Genomic DNA, 10,310 nt, shown 5'->3' on the forward strand with positions numbered 1-10,310 from the left:
TAAGGAAGAGTGTTCCCAGCTGGCCACAGAGCGGCTTCCTGGTGGCCTCCTGCCATTCTTGAATGACCTCAGGGCCCAAGAATGGCAGCCTGAGCAGATAAGAAAGAGCAGGGGCCCCACCTGCCTGGAAGGTCGAGGTGCCGCAGGCCCCAGACTGTCACTGCCTCCCTTCTCCCCCTACTCCATCTGGCGTTTGTTAAGTGCATTTCAGGTTGGGTCAGTTGTCTTCCGCTGCCACACCCCTCAAAGATTGTTCACTTTCCCTTCAGTTCCTGGACCAACCATGACTTTGGTCGTCAGCAGGGAATATGCCCCCCTCACTTTGGGAATGAGTCAAACAGGACCCCTCCAGCCCCACCACAGGTGCCAGTCTCAGCCAGGGCTGCTCTCTGGGCCCAGTTCCTTCCCCAGGGGCCCATGACCCAGGGGCTTCCATCTGGGGGTCAGAAACCTTTGGCCCACCTGCTGCAGCCCTCCCTGGAAGTTCCCTTCCCTGCAAGAAGGAAACTGCAAGTCCTCGGCGCCTTTGTAGAGCTGAGACCTCTGTGCGTGGAAGAATACTCCCCACACACACCCCAAATGCTTTTCCAGCTTCTCTTTGATGAGTCATGACTATCTCCTTCCTAGGGCAGGAGTTTGCAGAACCTTATTTTCCTTCATACATTTTTATTTCTTCATCTAGTGCGGGGTTTGTTCTCCTCAGGACTGTTTACACTCTGGGGTGCCCACGTCTTTGTTGGTGGGGAGGGGGGCTATCCTGTGCCTCGTAGGATATTTAGCAGCATCCCTTGTCTCTACCCACTAAGATGCCAGTAGCAACCTGCCCCTCCCCCTCCCCCAGATGTGACACCAAAAATGCCTCTGGATGTTTTGCCACATGTCCCCTGAGGAGGCAAGATGCCTCTCCCCAGCGCCCCACCCCATTGAGAATCTCTGAACTGGGTGAGTAACACATGACGAGTAGGTGGAATTTCCCCACCGGGAACAGGACTACTTGTTCCCCTATACCAGCTAGTCTCCTGGCTGTCCAGCCAATGACTCAAATTTAACATATTTCACAATTTTCTGTGAACTAGATTTTTTTTTTTCTCAGCGTGGTTTGAGGCTTTGCTCGTATCACTTCCTTTCCAACCTAATCTGCCATTGCTGACTTTAAGATTGTAGAGAAAGAGGCACAGCCAGCTACAGGCACTCAGATAGACCTTGGAGAAGCCCCTCTCTCTTTTTATAAAGTATTATTTATTCAGCTATGTCGGGTCTCAGTTGCAGGGTGTAGGCTCAGTAGTTATGGCATAAGGGCTTAGTTGCCCCGAGGCATGTGGGATCTTAGTTCCTTGACTAGGGATTGAACTCATGTCCCTTGCATGGCAAGGCAGATTCTTAACCACTGGCCCACCAGGGAAATGTCCCCTTTCACTCCTGCAGCGGCCATTTCCTTGGACTGGGGCAGCAGCCTCTCGCCTGGGCCACAGTGGCAGCCCCCTGACTGGCTGCCTGGTTCCAGTCTTGCTTTTGCCATCAAACCTTCTAAGGTGCACATCAGGTCAAGCCACACCTTGGGTGAGACCTGTCAGCGGCTCCCTGAACTCTCAGGATAAAGGCCACGCTTCTGACCAGTTTAAACTTCTGGCCAGGAGAGTCTGAGCTTCTCACCATTCGAGCCTCAGCCCTAGGGTCCTGAATGACCCAGCTCAGCTGACCTGTCCAGCCCCCTCTTCCCCTTCCTCACATGCATCCCCTCCAAGGTCCAAGGGTGGCTGAACCACTCGCAGCCTGCAGAGATGCACCAGACTCCCATGCTTCTGGTCCTTTCTGTGCATGGCTGTTCTCCCTGCCTGACATTCTCCTTCCCGACTTGCCCTCTAAACCCTCTTCCTCCTATAAAACCCTACTGAGCATCCCTTCCCTGGGGGCCACCCCCACCCCTCCACTGTGCACACACAGGGCTCTTTCTGTCCTGACTGCAGACGATGCTTATCCTGCTCCACCTGACCTTCTCATTGACTTCCCGCTAATCCCTCTAGACCCAGGGCTTCTTGAAGACAGAAACTGCCTCTCAATCAGGTCCGTATCCCCTATGCCTTTGACAGCCAGCCAGTCCTTTCTAACAGATACATTCTTTGGTTAGCTGTGCAAATAACCACACTTGCTGTGTGTCCTCTACCCGGTGGCCCCGCAGAGCTCTGCAAACATTGCATGTTTATCTTATCATTCTTCTTCCAGAGCCAGGTTGTTCCAGGCCCCCCTCCCTTCCCTCGCTTTTGCTCTGCCTTGCCCTTCTACATCTGCGGTGCATGCGTTCATTCACATGAATATTTCCCGAGTGCCACCTTTATGCCAGGCGTTGGGTCAAAGGGTTCCTCTGTCCATACAAAATGCTTCCAGTAATTAGGCTGACATTCTTCTAAACGTTACCCCTCCCTGTCCAGGATGCGGCTCCTTAAGGCTTGCTGGTACTCCAGAACATGACTGGGGAGCCTTGAAATCTGACCAAAGGGGCTGGGTTAGAGTAAAGGGGCTACTCCATCCGGTCATGAAAAAACCCAGTAAACTCCCCCAACCTCCTCCCTCCAAAAAAAAAAATAGCAAACCTCTCTAATAATAGGAATGCTGCTGCTGCTGCTGCTAAGTCACTTCAGTCGTGTCTGACTCTATGCAACCCCATAGACAGCAGCCCACCAGGCTCCTCTGTCCCTGGGGTTCTCCAGGCAAGAATACTGGAATGGGTTGCCATTTCCTTCTGCAATGCATGCATACATGCCAAGTTGCTTCATTCGTGTCTGAATCTGTGCGACCCTCTGGACAGCAGCCCTCCAGGCTCCTCTGTCCAAAGGATTCTCCAGGCAAGAATACTGGAGTGGGTTGCCATTTCCTTCTCCGACAGGAATGCTAGTGTCCACCAGATTTGGCCTGTCAATCAGGCTGCACTCTTTTGATTTTGGCAGGAATTAAATCCGTGAAGCACTCACCTACAGCTGATTGTCACTCACAGGTCTTTGGTTAATAGCAACGCCACAGTGAATAGTCTTTCAGAAGCACATAGACAGCTTCTTTTTCTTTTGAAAATAAGACACCCTGAGTTGTACTTTTCAAGAACTTTTCAACAGAATGATGAGGCAAAGGTCCCTTCTCAGCCTCCTCTTTCCTGTTTGATGCTTTAGACTGGGGACACCTACATGCTGGTCCTGTCAAAACTTTCTGCTTTAGAGTCAGCCCTGCTGACTTGTGGCCCCAAAGAGTCAAAATTCACTCACTCAGCTTCACAGAGTAGACAAGAAAGGGGCTTGTCTGCAGAACCTTGCCTCAGGCTCCAGGTTCCAGTAGTCAGGAGTCACCAATTTATAAGGAATTCAAGAAAAGAAGGTTGAAGGAACAGAGAAACTAGAGGGGGAGGATTCATAGCCTGGGTATAGAAACACATGATCTGGGCCACCATACCAGCCAAGGGGGTCGGGGTCTTCGAGGATGGCCAGGAATAAAAGGAAAGGTTCGTTCCAAAGGGGGAACTAGAAGGGAGGTGCCCTGGTAGTAGGGGAAATAGTCCCACTGAAAGACTTCAGTTCTCAAATATAATTTTCATTCTCTTACTTTCTTCATGGAGGCACCATTGGTTTGTAATGTCATGTAAGTTTCATGTTACTACACTGTGTTTCTGCTTCTGTATGCACTGCAGCATGTATAGTTAGTTTCCGTCCATCAGCACACAGTCGCTCCCCTTTATCCATGTTGCCCTCCCCCTGTCCTTTCCCCTCTGGTAACCACTACTCTGTTTCCTGTATCATGTGCTTGGTTTGTCCATTTACTTTGTTTTTTGCTTTTTTTCAATTGAAGTATAGTTAATTTACAATGTTCTATTAGTTTCAAGTGTACACTTAAGTCATTCAGTGATACACACACACACACACATATGTATGGGTTTCCTTGGTAGCTCAGCTGGTAAAGAATCCACCTGCAATGCAGGAAACCCTGGTTCAATTCCTAGTTCAGGAAAATCCTCTGGAAAAGGGATAGGCTACCCACTCCAGTATTCTTGGCCTTCCCTGGTGGCTCAGATGGTAAGGAATCTGCCTGCCATGTGGAAGACCTGGGTTCAATCCCTGGGTTGGGAAGATCCTCTGGAGAAGGGATAGGCTACCCACTCCAGTATTCTTGCCTGGAAGATCCCATGGACAGTGAAGCCTGGTGGGCTACAGTCCATGGGGTCACAAAGAATTGGACATGACTGAACACAGCACGGTATAAGATACTGAGTATAATTACCTGTGCTACACAATACATACTTGTTTACCTATTTTATATATAGTGGTGTTTATGTGTTAAGCCCAAACTCCTAATTTATCCCCCTCAACCCTTAATATTCCCTCTGGTACCCGTAAGTTTTTTTATGTCTGTGAGTCTATTTCTGTTTTATAAGTAAGTTCATTTGTATCATTTTTTTTAGATTCCACAGATAAACAGTGTCATACAGTGTTTATGTTTGACTTACTTCACTTAACATGACAATCTCTGTGTCCATCCATGTTGCTGCAAATGACATTATTTCATTCTTTTTTATGTCTCCGTTATATATTGTACTACATCTTCTTTATCCATTCATCTGCCGTTTATGTTGCGTCCATGAACATTGCGTCTTTTATATTCCAAAGATGAATGAAATCATACAGTATTTGTCTTCCTTTGTCAGATTTGTTTCACTTAGCATAATACCCTAAAGGTCCATCCATGTTATTGCAAATGGAAAATGTTCATTCTTTTTATGGCTGAATAGTATTCCGTTGTGTGTGTGTGTGTGTGTGTGTGTGTGTGTGTGTGTATATATATATTACCTATATATATCTTCTTTATCCATTCAGCTGTTGATGGACACTTAGATTGCTTCCATACCTTGGCTATTATAAATAATGCTACAGTAAACATAGGGGTACATATCTTTTCTAATTACTGTTTTGGTATTTTTTGGATGAGTACCCAGAAGTAGGATAGCTGGGCCCTCTGTTAATACTTCTCTTCTTAATTTTTTGAGGGATCTCCATACTGTGTCATACAGCGGCTGCACCAATTTACATTCCAATGAATAGTGCGCAAGAAGTTCCTTTTCTCCACATCTTTGTTAATCCTTATAGTTTCTTGCCTTTTTGATAATAGGCATTCTAACAGGCATGAGGTGATATCTCATTGTGGTTTTGATTTGCATTTCCCTAACAATTAGTGATGTTGAACATCTTTTCCCATGCACATTGGCCATCTGTATGTCTTCTATGGCTTACTTTCTTATTCTTGACTCTTTCCCCACTGCTGTCTATAGATGGAAGCCGAACTGGAGCGTTTCCATAAGCAGAACACACAACTGGAGCTGAACATCACAGAACTGTGGCAGAAATTAAGAGCCACTGATCAGGAGAGGCGCAGAGAAAGACAGAAGGTATGAGGATTTTCAGAGTCTGGCAGCTCTTGGATGCAAGAGCTGGCACCTGTCTGCAACGGGCAGCTGGCTTCCAAGAGACAGAGCCAGCCCATCGCTAAGATACATTCCCATTTTAACTCACATTCTTTACTCACTCACAACCCTGCCCTATTTGAGGCTCGTGTAAATTTATGTGACTGAATCCATCTGAGACTATAAAATGCCTTTGGGTAGAGCAATCAAGGAGGTGGAAGACAGTGTTATAAAGATGCTTACAACACTGGCTTGTGCATCCTGGGAAGGAGCATGCTCAGAGAGGTTCTCTGTAGTAGGTGGTTAAAGCCTTGACTACCAAAACAGTGTGACCTCACGGGACCTCAGAGATCACCTGTTCTGGTCTCTCTATGTAATAAACAAGGAAAGCAAGGTCAGAGAGATTATGAGATTAGAAACTTCACCCAGAAGCCATAGCTATTTAGCACATAGAGGCCAGTGCTGGAAACCCAGTCTGCTGGTCCTGGGCCAGGACGTGGCTGCACCCCCACCCCCTGGTGGCTCAGACAGTAAAGCATCTACCTACAATGCAGGAGGACCCAGGTTCAATCCCTGGGTCAGGAAGATCTCCTGGAGAAGGAAATGGCAACCCACTCTAGTATTCTTGCCTGGAAAATCCCATGGACAGTGGAGCCTGGCAGGCTACAGTCCACGGGCTCGCAAAGAGTCGGACACGACTGAGCGACTTCGCTTCCACTTCACTTTCACCCGCTGGCACAGAGCACCTCATGGTGTTGATAGAATCAGATTGAACTTTTCTATCTCCGACATCAAGCCTCGACTCTGGACTAGGTAATACTAGAAGCTTCAGAGCTATCGACGTGAACTGACACACATCCTGCCCTTTCCAAACTGAAGAGGTTAACAGGTCGCTTATGATGTGTGCATAATAATTAACCATGCAAGGTAGAAAATTATGGAGCATGATTAAATGGGCTGTAGGGGCAAAGAGAGAGAAGAGGCTCTCTAGGTCAAGGGTAGGGGAAGATGGGTGTCTGAGCCAGTATGGTGGAAGAGCCCAAATTTGCAAATGAACCATTCTGCCCAATTTTGTCATTATCTTCCCTACCCACTCATTCATAGCAACCCTCAGGAAGGAGAAGCACTGGATGAGCTAATTAGGGGGCAAGGAAGCCCCGGCCTGGGATCTGCACGAGGGAATCAATGCTCTCCATCCTGGCTCTGAAAGGAGTAGGTGACCAGTGGTACCTCCTTTAGTCTTTTAAGGCCTGTGGTCCTGGAAGAAATACAGAGCCAATAAAGAAATCCATGTGTGCAGCCTCTTAAAGATGCGAAACCATTCAGGCCATGGGCATGGGAGTTCAGTGCCTCCCCCGCGGGCCTGTGTGCGCCTCCTGATCTCTGGGCCCCATGTGGCCCCTGGCGGTCAGTGATAAGTCTCAGATGAGGTGTTTCTTGTCCCTTTAAGCAGCCACGAGGCTGCAGCCCCTGTCCCTGGAGAGTCCCTACAGGGCCAGAAGTAAATGCCTCTGCTCGCAGGAGCGGGACTTGGAGGCGCTGGTCAAACAGTTCAAGACGGACCTCCACAACTGCGTGGCCTACATCCAGGAACCGCGGCAGCTGAAGGAGAAGGTCCGTGCGCTCTTTGAGAAGTGCGTGCAGCGGGCAGATACGGTGAGTGCTGCCTCCCACTCCCACCCTCCGCTGTCCTCCGGGCTCTCCCCTCCCTCGTGGCTAACCCCTTCTGCCCTGTCAGGTGGAGATCGCGGGGCTGAACTCAGACCTGCAGCAGGAGTACGCCCGTCAGCGGGAACACCTGGAGAGGAACCTGGCCACTCTCAAGAAGAAGGTGGTCAAGGAGAGCGAGCTGCACCGCACGGATTACGTCCGCATCATGCAGGTACCCATGCGCGCCCTCAGAGACCGGGCCATCAGAGATGAGAAGGTCTGCTGCCAAGGGCCCCTCCGAGACCACTGTCCTCAGGGCTCCCCCAATGTCCACTAGCTTTCTCCAAAGTTCCTTCTTTGACTCACCTCCTCTGACCTCCCAGAGCTCATCCTGGCGGTGACCATGGCCCAGAACCCCACCCAAGGAGGTTTCGTCAGCATTTCCATGCCCACTCCTGCCCTTCCAAGGCCCATTCATTTCTGCCCCGACTCTCTTCACCAGGCACCTGTTTCTTTTTTCTACCCCCCATCTCCAAGCAAAGCTCTCCTGCACCCTGCCTCACTCCTCTCCTCGACCGCTGTTTCCTCTGGACCTGCGTCCACATGACTTTAGCGCTCCGAGTCACTCCCCTCCATCTCCTCTTTTCTGTTTCCAACTCTTGTTTCACCTTACTTTGTCTTGCTGCTTTTTATTCTGCTTTTTATTTTATTTTATTATCATATGGTCCCCGCTGGCCAAGTCCTCTCCTGGGAGCGTGGCCAAGTCTTTTGTCCTCTCCCGGGAGCGTGCCTGTCGCCTCCCACCTCCTCTGGCTTTTCTGATGCCTCAGGTTCCAACTCTTCTCTTGGGTCCGGAGCCAACCACACCCACCCTAAGGGTTATCCTCCCCCTGATTTAATGAGGCCTCCCAGAACCCTTCCTCAGGCTATTCAGAGTCTAACCCCGTTACTACCGCTTCCATTCAAGTGCACCGTCAGGACTGCCAGGCAGGATTCTGCTGCCAATCCCTATCTGGGTATCAGTATCATCTGAGGCAGTTAATGTGAGTTAATAGTAAGAGAAAACATCAGAATTACATTTATAAAGCACATATCTTTTAACGTTTGTATTTCTTTAATGCTATAGTTTAAATACTGGAATGGGGATGAGCTACAGTTGGACTAAAACAAATCAGTTCCGAACACAGCTGGGAGAGCACAGTGCAGTCTAGGCCAGACCAAGGCATGGTGGGCCCTCATGCTACCTTCCAACCAGTCCCTGCCCACGGCCCAGCTCCTGAATCCTGAAAGCAGCCAGAGGCCCAGAGATGGCAGTGGATCCAATGGATGGGACTCCGCAGCAGCTGATACACAGAGCCATTGCTAGGGGTCTTGAGTGTTCCCTAGCATGGAGAGCCCCCATGGATGCTGCAGTGCAGCATGCAGGGCAGGGGGACCAGGGTGACTACAGGAGAGGTTGTCAGCTAGTGACACTGCTGAACTCTCATCTGTGATTTACCACCAGAGCACACACCCAAGGGGTCCTCCAGGGGCTGGGTTCCTCTCTATGTGCCAACCAGGCCCCCAAAGCAAGTATCAATCCCAGGAGAAGGAAAAGGAAAGAGGACGGAGACCACAGGATAGATCAGAGTAAGAGCATCAGCAGGAGGCTGCTCAGGGCTGGCAGAAGGTCCCCCTTTGGCTCCCCCATCCCCCAGGGACTGCCTGCCCACTCCTGCTGAGCCAGGGTGAGAGTCAGGGGAGCAGAAGCAGAGGGGACCCAAGCAGGGGACCCTGATGGCAGGCAGAAGAAGCCATCAACAAGGAGCTCCCTGGAGAGTGTCTGCTGCTGCAGCATCGTAAACCTGCGTGTTGCAGAGCCCTGCAGATGTATAGAAGTGCCGCAGATAACCACAGGGGCAGGAGGGGTGTCAGGACGCAGGGCTCTGGGGCCCCACCATGCCTCAACCAGGAAGACTCCTTGCTTACTTCAGTGGGCTCTGTGTAAGATTTTTTTGAAAGATGTAAAAAAACCTTTCAAAACCTCTATTCTAGATGATAAAAATTGTTTCCTTCTTTGATGTTAAGGGCCAGGCAAGGTGTCAGGGCGGCGAAGCATAGCCTTTCTCAGTTCAGAGCCGGTTTATCTGCTAGCCACTCTTGCTGGCAGGTTCAGGGGAAGGGAACTCTTCAAATTCTCCAGGAGCCACCTTCCAGTCTGTACGAAGAGGAAAAGATGCCAACCTCAGCCAGTGACTGCGAGGATTGGATGAGCTAACTAATGTAAAGCATCAGGCACTGGCCCTGTACAGAACAGGGGTTCTAAAAATGCAGTTTTCCTTCCCTTCTCCTGAGCAAAAGACTTACTCAAAAACCAAGGCAAAATCCAGTAGGAGAGCCTAGAAGTCCATCACAACATGGACTGGGGGTACCCATGAGCTGGGGGCATAGGAGATAGGATGGTGCAGCCGATTCCAGACCTCCCAGCTGGTGGCCTGAGGCACCCGCTGCTTTGATACATGTTTGTAAGGAGCTGAGTCTACAGGAACCAAAGCCCTGACACTTAAGTCTCAAAGGGCCAAGGAAGGCTGGGGTAGACACGGCGTCTGAGAGAAGCTTGTTAGCAGACGCAGAAAATGAAGTCAGTGTTTCATTTGTATGTTCAAACAGGAGCATTTGTCACTTACTCTCATGCCTGCTTGCAGATATGAAAATAGGATTGGCGATAGAACACAGATATCTAGGACACATACTTTATTCATTCAGGACACATATTTTGCGAGCTTCTCACATGCCAAGCTACAAGCTGACCGTGGAGGATTCCCAGATGAATGTGAAGACTTGCCTACTCTCATGGGGCTCAGCTAGGGAAGTGGAGCCAGACACAAGTAATCACTGCTCCACACCAGGCGTGTAGTCTGGCCAGTGTACTGGAGAGGCGGGCTTCAGCTGGGCAGCGTGGCATTTGAGCTAGGCCTTGAATGGTGAGTAGAGGGGGGGGTCAAGGAGCAGTGGAGGAAGAACCTCCCAGCCAGGGGCACAACCTGAGAACAGTCAGAGAAGAGTGAGACCATTGGGGTGTTTGGGGACCCCGGAACCCTCTGACCTAACTTTATAGCAGAGCATGGGGGCGGGGGGAAGGGCCTGCTGGAAGGGTAGGTAGCTTAGGGTCACGTTGAAGGGGCTTTTTGTGTCACACCGAGAAGCATGCAGTGTATCTTATGAGCTGGTGCCACCCAAGTTT

The 10,310-nt window shown here is 49.9% G+C and overlaps 1 protein-coding gene across 1 annotated transcript in view; it reads left to right on the plus strand.

Moving 5' to 3' along the window:
- The window catches only part of CFAP57 (cilia and flagella associated protein 57), a 71,579-nt gene that overhangs the window by 51,308 nt on the left and 9,961 nt on the right, over nt 1–10,310 (plus strand). The window contains exons 18-20 of the mRNA XM_055403161.2: nt 5,306–5,422; nt 6,959–7,093; nt 7,176–7,319. Coding sequence (XP_055259136.2) covers nt 5,306–5,422; nt 6,959–7,093; nt 7,176–7,319 — 396 coding nt within the window. The remainder of the gene's footprint in view (nt 1–5,305; nt 5,423–6,958; nt 7,094–7,175; nt 7,320–10,310) is intronic.

This window comes from Moschus berezovskii, chromosome 4, assembly GCF_049115385.1.
Source record: "Moschus berezovskii isolate FMDL1 chromosome 4, NW_MosBer_1.0, whole genome shotgun sequence".
Classification (NCBI taxonomy): domain Eukaryota; kingdom Metazoa; phylum Chordata; class Mammalia; order Artiodactyla; family Moschidae; genus Moschus; species Moschus berezovskii.